At 34.8% G+C, this 14,234-nt stretch overlaps 1 protein-coding gene across 2 annotated transcripts in view; it reads left to right on the top strand.

The window, feature by feature from the left end:
* Window positions 1-2,480, top strand: part of LOC102809900 (gamma-aminobutyric acid type B receptor subunit 2-like) — a 96,499-nt gene extending 94,019 nt beyond the window's left edge. For both annotated transcript variants that reach the window (XM_085497687.1, XM_085497686.1), the window contains 2 exons: window positions 333-525; window positions 1,237-2,480. In XM_085497687.1, the coding sequence (XP_085353813.1) occupies window positions 333-525; window positions 1,237-1,560 (517 nt within the window). In that variant the 3' untranslated portion in view covers window positions 1,561-2,480. The remainder of the gene's footprint in view (window positions 1-332; window positions 526-1,236) is intronic.
* Window positions 2,481-14,234: the final 11,754 nt, after the last annotated feature.

Below are 14,234 nucleotides of genomic sequence, written 5' to 3'. Positions count from 1 at the left end.
CAGGGTAAACATAAACATCCTCCACATTGCAGTGGGTGTATCCTATGACTCGCCCACAATTAAAAATTGAAATATCCATTTTGTCCATGAATTTCCCTAACTCGTCGCTGATGACGATAAGTTTTTCAGTTACTTTACAGCATTATATTCAATTGTTTATCTAACCGCTACTCGCTAAAGTCGGACATTTTCTAGCCAGCAATGACAAGGGGGAGAATGTTGTTTCTAATCTAAACAGAGAAACGTAATCACAATATTTTGATGGCGTCTTGTCAGATCAAAGGGTGTACTGGTAGAATTTCCTGTATTTATTGTTTTCATTTTTTTTCCAGAAATGTAAGCATTCCAGCCCTGAATGATAGTAAATATATAGCACTGTGCATCTACAACGTGTTCATATTCAGTGTGATAGGGGTGCCATTATCGTTCATATTATCAGACAATCTAGACTCGGGATATGCTATCATCGGTGGCTTTATTCTGTTCTGCACAACTGGCACTCTTTGTCTTCTGTTCATTCCAAAAGTAAGAATTGTGCAAATTTCAATTTACTACCATATTCAAATTTACTTCAGTGGTTGTTATCTAAACCATTTGTTTGATTCTTGTGGCTGGTGGCCGGTGGCCGTCGCGCAGCGCATGTACGAATTTCGTGTAAACGAACAACGTGTCTTACTCTTGTTGTATACGTCACTATGTGGTCCATGATATCGAACACAGCGCGGCGAGACGACCACCGCCTTTTAAATTGTCACGTTGATGTTACATCTGGCCCTCTATGGACGTGATGGGACGAGCTATGAACTGTCAGTGACGTGGTGGAATGTAAGACCCCCGTGTCGCTGTTGATTTGTCATCTATTCGTATGATAAAAAAGAAAGTTTTGCCCACAGTCCCTCTATCCAGACTGTGTTTTGCCGTATTCGTAATGACGAATGCATTTAAAGCCGGACGAGAATTTCGCATTGTTTTCACCTATCTAGACCCCCAACGTAACACAAACCCGCGTCGCTAGAGGGAGATGTTTTGGGAAATAAGATATTTTTACTATATTATTACTATTCATATTTTATTTATCGGTGGGCAGAAATTTGAAAACAGTGAGAAATTAACTTATTTATTTTGCTGCGTCTAATGTTGCATAAGATTTTGCACATCAATTGTGAACGATAAATAAAAAAATGGAGATGTATCATTATGCAATATATATTATGAAATGTGTTTGTTTTTCTTTAGATTATAAGTATCGTACGTGGTTATTCGCCAGAGAAAGTAGGAACCGGTGTCAAAGCCACGACTCTAATAAACAAGACAAATACGAACCACAGTATAAATAAAAGGTCCTCCAAAACTCGGACTACATATGTCGACCCTTCAAGTACATCGGTAATGGAAAAAAGACAATCACTGACCGTTCCAAACAGCTCGGACAAGTGTTCTGTGAGCAGTGACGTACATTCCGTCGATAAGCGTGCGCCCTCCCACGCTCCGAGTCAGAAGATGGCTTTACTTGTTAGTACAGATGCGGCCAATGGAGGGTCGGCTGAAAACATTCTATGAATGCGCCGGGAGCTGCATTTGTGGCTGGCAGAAAATGGAAATATATGTAGTAGCTGGAACGCTGTTTACCTAGTTATTCGCACATTGGGAAGACAACGTGATGGGTACTTGACCCTGATTTACTCATTCTACTTCTTCGTGATCTATAACGGTGCTTTTGTACTAATACACTGAATAATATACACTGACGTGGTGACACGTCGATAGCGCCCTCTCTCGGTAAATACGAAGAACAGGAGGGCGCACAACATATTAAATATATACACTGGATTAACTATTGGCCGAGATACGCGTTGGAACATATGACGCATATGATGGTGCGTTATTTTTTCTCCACATCTCAGACCAGTGTTTTGCTGTATTGCGTAGAAATGTAGACGTCGGCTACTATTGAAACTACTTATCATGAAAGCTAATTTATTCGATAAATATCACTATAAACGTACGTTAAACAATTCGCGATGTGTGTTTTCGTCACATGTTCGGTAGTACATTGCTTTATATTCGGCTTCGCTGATTGGATGTTCGGGAATTGGACCCGTACGTGTTAGCTTGTTTTTATCTTCTTCTAAAATGAAATATTTGGAATATACACTATGGAGTGTGCGATATTCAAGCACGTACCTGAAACGAACACTGATATCAAACACGAGTTTTACTTTTTTTATTATAATATAATATTTCGTAGCATAGCAACGGCCGTGTTCATTGCCATGGTAACAAACAGTACCTTTTATGAGTGCTATAAGAAGCATGTACACGTTTGCTGTTAGTTTTTTTTTTATAGATTTTCATATCTCAGGACGTAAACACTGTAAACAGCATGAACGCGTTCTAGTAATTATTGATATGTAAATGTAATAACAATTTAAGCCATATATGATAACTGTATTAAATGTAATTAAAGTAACATATTTCAATTATCGTGCAATATATTTGGCGCTAAGCACTACCAGTAGGACTATGGGTGTGGTTCAAGTTCAAATGAAATGATGAATATCTACTGGATAGTGGATAACATACTCTAATGTGACAGTCTAATTTAGACATTCGTACAGACACCTATGCACATTTCGTTGACTAACAATAAAAACAGATCTCATCGGGTACTGATGTACATTTCGTAGATTAACAATAAGAAACAGATCTCATCGGACACATGTGTACATTTCGTAGCCAGATAATAAAAAGCAGATATCACTGAACATATGTGAACATATGCAGACAAGAATCGAATTCTATCGGACATCCGTGTAAATTTCGTAGACTACCAAATAAAAAGCAGATTTCATTAGACATTTCGTAGACAAAACATAAATAAAGCAGATCTCATCGGATATTTAATGTACATTTCGTAGACAATCAATAAGAATCCAATGCTTTTCCTCTCTGCTTGTCATTATTTTAATAGCCACAGAATATAGTTTCCAAAAAAAAACTTAAAATTATATTCTTTTGTGTTAGGTAGAAATATGAGATGTGACAATTCAAATTCCGATGCTAACTGATTATGTAAATTTTGTATTCATTTAAATATAGTTAATTATTTTCGTTAATTCTGTGAGCATTGTGCATATATCCTGCTTGCTATTTATGTAAATTTCTTCCATGCATACGCGTCATTTGTTGTTTCATATAAGTCGTTAGATATTTCGTTTCATGAGGTAGGTCAACGCCAAAATCCCCGACTCTAAGTTACATTCTGTGGGCGAAGTGAAAATAACATAGCCAACCATAGATCGTGAGAGATAGAAAAAGTTGCAAGCCCAAAACAGATAACTGACAACTTACAATAAAAAAAACAATCAACTAGAACAAAAGAAGTAACTGGCAAGTACAATACACAACTTAGTAAAATCAGCAAGAGAAATACAGGTTCCCGGTTGACTGAACTACCTGTGTCACCATAAAAATCGTCGTTTAGAAGCTAGGGTGTAGAAAGGTACATGGATGCTGAAATAACTAAACTTGGAAGGGAATTTGAACACTGGACGTCTCCGGGTATCGACACTGCTTGTAGTTGTAAACACGTTATTTCCGGTATTAACCTTGTTGACTTGTTGAAAAAATTTGAATGAAGAAGTCAAAGATAGGCTTGCCCACTCGTATTCAGTGGTGGTGATAGTGGTGGCAAACAATTGTTAGAGTATATGCTGCTCCATCTTGCAATGATGCCGTTGTTGGTATTTAAGAAGTCTTCTTTGATTTGTCAGTGGAAAGATTGAAATCCAATGCTGGTCAGATGAGGAAAATCAATTGGGGTCTTGTTCATTTTTAAACTTTGCTCCAGAAAATGTTTCTATTTAGAAAAGTATTTCTGTATAAAGTTCAGCATGACAGTACTGAAAAGGGAAGACATGACATTTTTTCCACCAATGCAGTTGGCAAACCAGTTGACAACACTAAAGTTGTTTAGTACGGTAAAAATACCGTAGATTTATGATTATAATCATGATTATTATACATGCATTAAATACCAAGGTGATAGTTTAATTGATTACGTCTTGACAAAGGTTGACAATTTTCAGTTATTATGATGTTGTGGGTGATAAACATGAGTCACGTAGAAGTGTAGTTACTGCCGCCAATAAATCTAAGAAGTCTGACAGTCTCCTTAGGCTACTGTGAGGACAGCGCCGGCAATATAATAATTAATATAATAATTCGAAGCAGCGATATGCAGATATTTATTGATTATAATAAGTGAATCTATTGTAGTTATGATAATCAGTACCAGAAGAAATAGCGTACGTGCTTAAAGGGGTAAAAGTTGGCCGCCATAAAACTGAGTGAATCTAAATCTAGCTGTGTACATTTCCTTACATCAACCGAGAAATTGCACGTCAATACTAATCAATAATATTATAATTCTACTCAAGAAAAGATATAAAGCAAAACAATAAAGTTAGTGAATGGTATGATTACTCTTGAAAGAAGGTAAATTATTTTTTGCTAAATATATACATTGAAGAATTGCTCATTGACGAGAATATTGATATGTCTGATGTCAATTCCACAATTTGTTTACAAAATCCTTATTTTGGATTGTAATCCTTTTTCAAAAGGGGTAAATCGCCTGGAGTTCAAGACGCTTAGTTTGAACTTGTATCACGATAGCATTCTCGATTCGGACTGACTGGTGAGTGGGTTTCAAAATTAATTATTGCGTTACATATTAAAGCCTCTGAAATAAGTATCAAATATCGCAGAAGGATAACCAGTTTGTTCTACTGTGTATCACAGATTACTTGTATTATCGAATGGATTTAGTAAATAATATTCAAGTCTTGGTATTTTTTGTTCACATGATTGTAAACTGATCTTTCTCTTTGAGTGGCCATTTGAACTGATTTTTAAAGATAATTGATAAGGTGAATCCTGCCTGCTATTATCACAATATTTCGAGTTCTCTTATCCATGTATGAGAGCGTAACTGTGTGTGTTCGGTCTTCTCATGGTAAAACTAGTATAACTTCTCTGATGTTTACATGTTTTACGCATGCGTGTTATTTATGCACTTCAAGGAGAGTTCAGCAATCGACTAAATTTCACACAGGGTTTACGCCTATTTTGTGATTAATCATTTGAAAAGGTGAAACACTGTATTTTCGTTGGGCTTGTTGCTAGAAATCTGTGAAGAAAAAAATGCAAGGAAATATGAAACTAAGTAGTATGACGACGGTGTCTATGCACATAACAACTGCTTCAGATTTAAACAACAGGTAACATCACATCACGTGAGTTAGACAGCGCATTCAAATCTGTGAAACTCTTTTTCGTAAGGCAACCTAATCTATTTCTGTAAGATCTATATATTCTAAAATGTATGATTGGAAATATCGAAATAAGAAGCTTCATTGGAATTCAACCAATTCAAGAACTAAGACGCATATATTTAAATGACAATGTCAATAGAATCATACTACTGCAAAGAGGTATGCATCTACCTGGTAAACGCGTCCAACTAAGCCACAGCATAACTCATCAAAAGAAAATAGCATCCATGTCCGAATCAGGTATCTACAACTACCTGTTCATGACAGTGTCGTAATCCACGTAATCCACCAGACCTCGAATGCGTCACCGGAAAAGCCTTCATTAAGGAGAAATGGAGGATTGACAATCAACCATCTTCACCAGCCAAGGACCATTTATGAATGGCCGGCTTTAGCGAAACCGTGCGATTTGGACGATGGCAATCAACTTACAGAAATTTAAAACGGGAATAAATTTATATTTATTTATCAATCAAGTTTTATTAACACCAAAACCTTGGGCACGCACGATTTCGGTATTATTTCGCGAGCAACAGAACAGTTCCTTGGACAAAAGCCTGGCAGTCTTTAAATTACAACACATATAATTTTATTGAAACTGTTCAAAACGATGTCTGGATATTAGTATTCATGGATGACAATAAGATAAATTTATCACCCTAGTTCAATCAGAAAACCAAATAGTTATTGTCAACTTATCAAGGTTAATATATGTTTGCATTAAAACCTCCTGATATTGTGGCTCCAGGCGCTTCAAATGTTCCCAGTGATTAAATATAACAATATAATGTGAAAAAACTAGTGTACTAGTAATTTACCGGTGTATGTATATTTATATTACTTCTTTTCTGTGTTTATATTATTGCGTTCTTGGTATCGGTTGTATAGTATGATATGATATTATTAATGTATAAATTTGGCCTGGTGGCCTATTTTATTTGAACAAATTACTTTTTTTAAGGTCGTATAAAAGACCTACTCCATGGGGATTCCAGTCATTAATACATTTAAATCATAGTTCCGTTCACAGTGTACAAATATGAACACATATTTGGTAACTCATTAAATATGGAAAATATGATTATTGAACTGCCTGGACTCAATATTTGTTATCAGGCGGGTTATCAAATACAAAATAAGGCCCCATCCCCCCCGAAATAGTCTGCATGATTTATTTGCATTTTCATGACGTTTGGCACGTGTAGAAAAAAAATCGCAATGATGCCACTATGGTGTCATTGATGGTTTTGAGAAATCCAAGATGGCTGCCAAAACACAAATGAGGCATAACTTTATCAATAATTGAGCTAAGTGTGTACTTGTTTGATTTTATTTGTTTTGGGTAAACGAAACAAAATACATTTATTTTTCAATCATATATCATTGACGTATCAGCACCTTACACACAATAACCATTGAACTATAACCACAGAAATATGAGTTCAGACAAATTTAATCGGCAAATGGTTTGTTACAGATATAATCCTTAATTTATAATCCCCGACACTGGGATATCCAAAACTACCATACACAACTTAACCAATGTACTAGCTTCAGATTCGTACCTAGTCCATTATTGAAGACACGTACACTATATGAAGTTACATTGAGGACGAACTAGAACTGTGGCATGTTATTCTTGCATAATTAATACTGTCACACGCCAGACTAACATTGTGAAAATCACTATCTCCTTCATTTCAGTAAGTAAAACATCTTACTGTGTGACTCTTGGAATTGAACTTGCATGATTAATTGGGTTACATGATATGTACAATATTCAGGAATACACGTCGTACATTTGTAGTTAAAACATTCTCATATCATGCAACTCCCGTGGCTGAGAAGCGGACGTGTCTGATGGCAGCTCCGTAAATTTTACAAAACTTCGGTAGTGTGGAGAAGAAGATTGATTTAAATCATAACTAAAGCAGCGCGAAATACTATTATATTCAATACGGTGAACCAATAAATGGGAAAAAAGCGCGGTCGGCAAAATAGGACACCAGTGTCTACATGCAGAGAGTGCAGTCCAAACGAGAAACGTGGCAAGATGGCGGATACCAGTGTGGACAAAGACAATACAAAGGCAAGTTCGATGACACTAGAGTCGCTTTTCACGAAGCTTTCGGAAAAAATCGATGTGGTCTCATCTGAATTAAAGCAAGAAATAAATGATATATCTAAAAGTATTACAAGCATTGATGAAATAGTCACGGGTCAAGGCGACAGAATAGAAAGATTAGAGACCGAGGCAGTTAATCTTAGAGAAGAGCATGATACGTTGAAAATGGAAATAAATTACTTGGAACAATATTCCAGAAAGTATTGTTTGGAATTCCACGGTGTTTATTTAGAAGATAGCAGTAATCTTTATATTATAACAAAAGATAATGAGTATTTGTGAATCAATTGGCGTAGAAGTTTTAGAACGCGATATTGACACCTGTCATCCGATTTCACGCAAAAGCCAAGGGATTCCAGTTGTTATTGTGAAATTTAAATCGTGTTACCTAGCCAGCTGTGTGTATGCAAAGAGAACCCACCTGAGGCGAAAATCAACGGAAGATTTGGGGATTAGTTCTAAATCAAAGTTCATCTATATTAATGAAAGCTTAACTAAGTATAACGCCAGTATCTTTTGCAATGCCAGAGAATTTGTTAAATCAAGAAAATGGTACACCGCTTGGACAAATCAAGGAACAACCTACGTAAAAAAGACGCGAGACAGCCGTGCTCAAAAATTCTCAATGTTGAACACTGCAGAATAATAGTTTTCTCCAGTTTAGCTACTGAAGTTAAATGTTCTGTCTTTATACATATTTGTTGGGTGTGAAAACTATGGCGCAGATTTGTTGTATTTTATTAGTGTACGTGTTTATTTTTGTCCATTTATTAACACCGAATATTTTTCAGAGTGTCCATTGTTTATGTTATGTCATTATTGTTGAATACTTAATTAGGGTCCAAAGAAAAGGACGTGCTATTGTCAAAATACTTGTAGTTAATATCATTCAGTATTACAATACGGTAATTCAGGTAATTCCCAAACTGAAAATATATTATGGCTAGTTATAAAATATGTAGCATGAATGTACGAGGTCTCATGGATACTAAAAAAAGAAAAGATGTATTTAATTGGTTATGTGATAAGAACTGTGATATTTATTGTTTGCAAGGAAACCATTGCTCAGAAGGAGTAGTAAACAGATGGCAATGTGAGTGGTCGGGGATGTCTTTCTTTACTGCATACTCCAGTAACAGTGTAGGCGTGGCAGTTTTATTCAGGCAAAATTTTGAATATAATTTGAATGAAACAATAACAGATCGTTACATTATTATTGATTTGACCATTCAAGAAAAGCGTATATGCCTAGTAAATCTGTATGCACCCAATGATAACACACCCGACGTTTTTGACAATGTGACCTCGTACTTAGATGACTTTGCTATACCAACATGTATATTTTGTGGTGATTGGAATGTGGTAAGAGATTACAAAAAAGACTCGATGGGTTATTCAATGAATAACAACCCATTAGCAAAAGAAAAAGTTGATACAATAGCAGACGAATATTTCTTTTGGATATTTGGAGAGAACTGCACCCAAATGATAGAGCATTTACATGGAGAAAAAAGAATCCGCCTAAACAAAGTAGACTAGATTATTTTCTTAGCACATCCGACATTGCATCTAATATTACAAATGCAGATATAAAACCAGGCTACAAGACTGATCATAGTTTAATTTCGGTTACTATTAACCAGAATGGGGAAAAACGAGGAAAGGGTTTCTAGAAATTTAATGTAGACCTTCTTAGGGATAAAGAATACATTAATATTGTCAAAAAAACTATAGAGGAAACGGTAAATGATTATATGGTGAATAGCAGTCCAATTGATGAAAGCGCAGAAGTTCCAGATACGGAGGAGTTTTCTATTTCCAGCCAGTTATTTTTCGAGATTTTAAAACTAAATATCAGAGGCAAAACTATAATGTATTTCAGTCATAGGAAACGAGAAAATAATAAAAAACAATATTTATTGGAACAGGAAATTGACCTTAAAATACAACAAATTAATAAAAACATTCAAAAGGAACAACTGATAGAACTGAAAAATAAACAGTCCAAACTGGAACAAATGCGCTCTCAAGTGTTGAAGGGCGCTATGATGAGGTCAAAGGTAAATGGCTCTCTTTATGGGGAGAAACCGTCTAAATATTTTTGTACACTGGAAAAAAGACAGTATGTAAATAAAACGATTGGAAAACTGGTTAAAGAAGATGGTTCTGAAATTTTAGATCAAGGAAAAATTTTGAAAGAAATGAAACAATTTTACAAAAACTTGTATAAATCTGCCAATCAAACGGTCGGGGATATTTCTGATCAAAATTGTTCATTTCTAAAAAAAATATACCAAAATTATCAACGGAGGAAAGAAATTCGTTAGAGGGAAAGCTTACAATACAAGAATGTGCCAATGCTTTAAAAAATATGGTCAATGGAAAAACACCTGGTTCAGACGGTTTCCCCAGTGATTTTTACAAATTTCTTTGGAGAGATATTTCACCTTACCTTTTAATGAGTCTAAATGAATTAAGAACAACACAGAAACAGGCCATTATAACTTGTCTGCCTAAACCAAACAAGAACAGATTCTTTTTGAAAAACTGGCGTCCGATATCTTTACTGGACACTGATTATAAGATTGGCTCAGCGTGTTTGGCAAATAGAATGAAATTAATATTACCATCAATTATTAATGAGAACCAAAAGGGATTTATGAAGGGCAGAAGCATCAGTGATAATACCAGACTAATTTATGATGTACTGTTTCTTGCAAACCAACAAAACATTCCCGGCATGTTACTTCTCTTTGACTTTTAAAAGGCTTTTGATAGTCTAGAATGGGATTTTATTCAAAAAGCAATGATCAGTTGTAATTTCGGGCCAACTTTCCGTAAATGGGTATCCACTATATATGCTAATGTTACCAGCTGTGTAATTAATAATGGACATTTTACTGACTTTTTCATAGTTCATAGGGGACATTTTACTGACTTTTTCATAGTTCATAGGGGAGTCAGACAAGGTGACCCATTGTCACCATACCTATTTATTCTTGCCATTGAAACTTTAGCAATCTACCTTAGAAATAACGAAAAAGTAAAAGGGATTACCCTGTTAAAAAATGAATATTTGTATGGGCAATATGCAGATGATGCCTTTTTATTTTTAGATGGAACTGAATGGTCCCTGAGGGAAGTGCTCAATACCTTAGATAAGTTCTCTATCTGTTCAGGACTTCGCCCTAATTATGAAAAAACTAATGTTATTTGGATAGGGAGTAAACGACATTGCCTCGATAAGTTTTCAACAGACAGAGGTTTAAATTGGACAGACAATCCATTGCAAGTACTGGGGGTCACATTTGATGTGAATCTAAATCTACTGTGTGACCTTAATTATTTTCCCGCAATCAATGAAATTAAAAGGTTATTTAAGTCATGGGAAAAGAGGCACTTGACACTCATAGGAAAAGTTACAGTGGTAAAAACATTAGCAATTTCAAAACTGGTTCATTTGTTGACAGTTCTTCTAAACATGCCAGCTAATATCATCAAAGACCTGGAAAAAATAATTTACAATTTTATTTGGAACTCTAATTATGATAAAATTAATAGAAAAAGAATGTGTCTAGAATACAAAGAGGGTGGCTTGAAATTGACCCATTTATTATCATTTATGAAATCTATGAAATCATCCTGGATTTATAAACTACTCAGTGATGACTTTTATACATGGAAACAACTATTTAATAGTCAACTAAAATTTAAACATCACTTACTCAAGCGTATGGGGGAAGAACAAAAACGTTATATTAGACATACAGTATTGAGTGATAATCCATTTTGGAAAGATGTATTTACTGTATGGAAACAACTATTTAATAGTCAACTAAAATTTAAACATCACTTACTCAAGCGTATGGGGGAAGAACAAAAACGTTATATTAGACATACAGTATTGAGTGATAATCCATTTTGGAAAGATGTATTTACTGTATGGGAAGAAATTTGTATTACCAAAACAGAAGCAGATTATATTGTAAATCAACCACTTTGGTATAACCCAGCAATATTGGTAGGAAATAACACTGTAATGTATAAGAATTGGCATCACAAAGGAATTGATGTAATTGGGGATTTATTGGATGAAAGTAAAACTATTATGTCATTGAATGTATTTGGCCAAAAATAGAATATTACACCAAAGTTTCTTCAATATCAATCTTTAATTGCTACAATCCCGAAAACAAAACTAAAAAAAAAAATAAACAGTCAACATGCAAGACAAATGTCTGTTATATTCCCAGTGGCAATAAGAAAATATCTAAAACTATTTATAGTTACTACATTCGTCAATTAGGACTAAAAACAAAACCACTTACTGCTGTAAAAAAGTGGAGCGAGTACTTTTCTTTGCAAACTGAAGAATTTCAAGATATTTTCATTCTGCCATATAAAACTACGGACGATGTATCAATGAGAAATGTTCAATTTTGATTATTACATAGAATTACACCAACTAACAGATACTTGCATTTAAGAAATTTGGTAGAGGATGAAAGATGTTCTTTTTGTGGTTTGTTTGTAGAAAGATGTCATCATTTGTTTTTTGAATGCCCCCATGTGCTTGAGCGTTGGACACAGGTAGAAAATTATTTAGAGGTAAACGGCAATATTTACATAAAATTTTCTCAGAAAGATATAATTTTGGGCATACCTTTAAATTCAAACAGAAATCACCTCTGCCTTTTAAATTTTCTGATACTTTTTACAAAATTGTATATTATGCGGTGTAAATGGAAACAGGTGCAGCCAAGTATACGGGCATGGAAAAATACTTTGATTTTAACCTTTAATATTGAGTATTCCAAGTCTATACAGAAAGATTCTCTACATGGATTCAAAAGTACATGGGACCCACTGTTTGATTCAATGGAGTTACTCTAAATTGTTTTGTTTTTTCATTTTAATTTTTACGTTGTTATGTTATTTTGTATTTGTACTGTTTTAATATCATACACAAATAATAATAAAAAAAACTCCCGTTTTAGAATTTTTTTGACAATAATTATACACATTAAAAAAAATAATTACCATAAAATGTAACCCGCTGAATGTGCAGTTTCGTAATGGTAAAACTCATGTCGCTGCTTTTAGACACAAACCCTATAACCTAAACCGAATTGTTTCCAACTGACGCTACTCAGTATTTCAACTTTTATCATGAAATATTCAAATAAATATCCTGCTAAAGATTTGTATGCAGATGTACAATATAAATAACTTATATAGCAACAACTGTATACAGTAATAATTAAATTGTTTTGTCTGAGTGTAGGGACATTAACGATTATCTGTAATTAGTTAGGCATAAATAAATAACGAACTGTACACTGAATAATATCCAGCGTCTTGGACAAATGCTGTATGTGTAGAATTTAACGATTAATGCAAAGGTCAATATTGTCCAACAGTTGTGAATATAGTTTACGTGTATGATCCTTGTTTCACGGAATACAGTTTAATGATTGATACGTGTATGTAAACACGTGTATATAAATGTATTTACAAAATTTAGTGAAAGTCACTTCATTTCGTTTCCTTTTTTTTCAAATAAACTGGCATTACAAACGTAAATAAGGTATAAAAGAAGAGCAGAAAACAAATCAAATAAAGCATAAAATCCGAGATATATATATATGAAAACACCAACTGTATTAATAAATCTTTTCTAGATGCAAAGATATTATATTTTGGTGGCCATCTTGGTGTTTGGAGTGTGGACTAAACGCAAACTAACACATCGGAACGTTATATTGCAACACTACATCAAATTCACACGCACATTTCATTAATCGCCCCGGTGTATCCAGACGGCAATCGATGCTTATTTGTTTGAGACTAGTTTTTAACGCTTTTCAAAATTACTCTAAATTGACAACGTCATAAGCAGCCCTGGTCAACAAAAGAGCGTTTATGATTTGTTTTCTCTAACTATCACGGTTCATCCAATAAGCTTCTTCCCTGTGCTCACATCTAGCGAGGCTTGTGGTTGCAAGAAAACAAACTAATTATCCTGCAAGCTAAATCAGCTGTATTTGTTACACATTCATAACGACGTTATTACACGACAACCTCGTGATATCATTCTTTGTTTTACTTACGATATACCAAATATTAAGATCAATGGTAAATACGACGCGCTATCACATAACATCCTAGGTACCATATTCAACCCGCTAGCGCGTACCAAGATGTCAATCAGTAAGTAATGTTTTGGACCTGTCGTCACCAAACACCAATGACCTGTCATAGGCTTTCTAATTTGCGAAGCAGAAGAGGAGTAGGTAAGTATGAAGATTTGGTCGGCCCACCCCGGGTCATGACTGAGACGTTCCTAACCGCAGGTAACACATTTCGATCGTCAATCACATTTCTACGTTAACGTTGTATGCCATATACAGGTGCACTAAAATGGTGTTTGAGTTCCCTGGGACATAATGTCCGGGCAATTACTGTAGTTAGCGTGTTTGTCTCGCATCAGGGCTTGTTATAGTGTTTCGTCTCGGAGCCCACGCTGACCCCCCCCCCTCTCCCACCATAGACTTCTAAAATTGGCAGCACCCAACCAATGGAAAGAATTTGGTAGTAATTTTAATACGATAATATGATAGTTTGGTTGCTGTAAACTTGAGACTATGGTGATTTATGGTATATTTAAATTTTTGAACGTAAAGTTTTTGTCCGAGACAAATTATGTGGGAGAAGTATTTGGTGGTTCCTTAAAATTTGTCAAAAATTATGGGCATCTCGGATATGTTGTAAGT

Source organism: Saccoglossus kowalevskii, chromosome 4 (genome assembly GCF_978046115.1).
Source record: "Saccoglossus kowalevskii chromosome 4, keSacKowa6.1, whole genome shotgun sequence".
Classification (NCBI taxonomy): Eukaryota; Metazoa; Hemichordata; class Enteropneusta; family Harrimaniidae; genus Saccoglossus; species Saccoglossus kowalevskii.
This window is presented reverse-complemented; position numbering and strand designations above follow the sequence as displayed.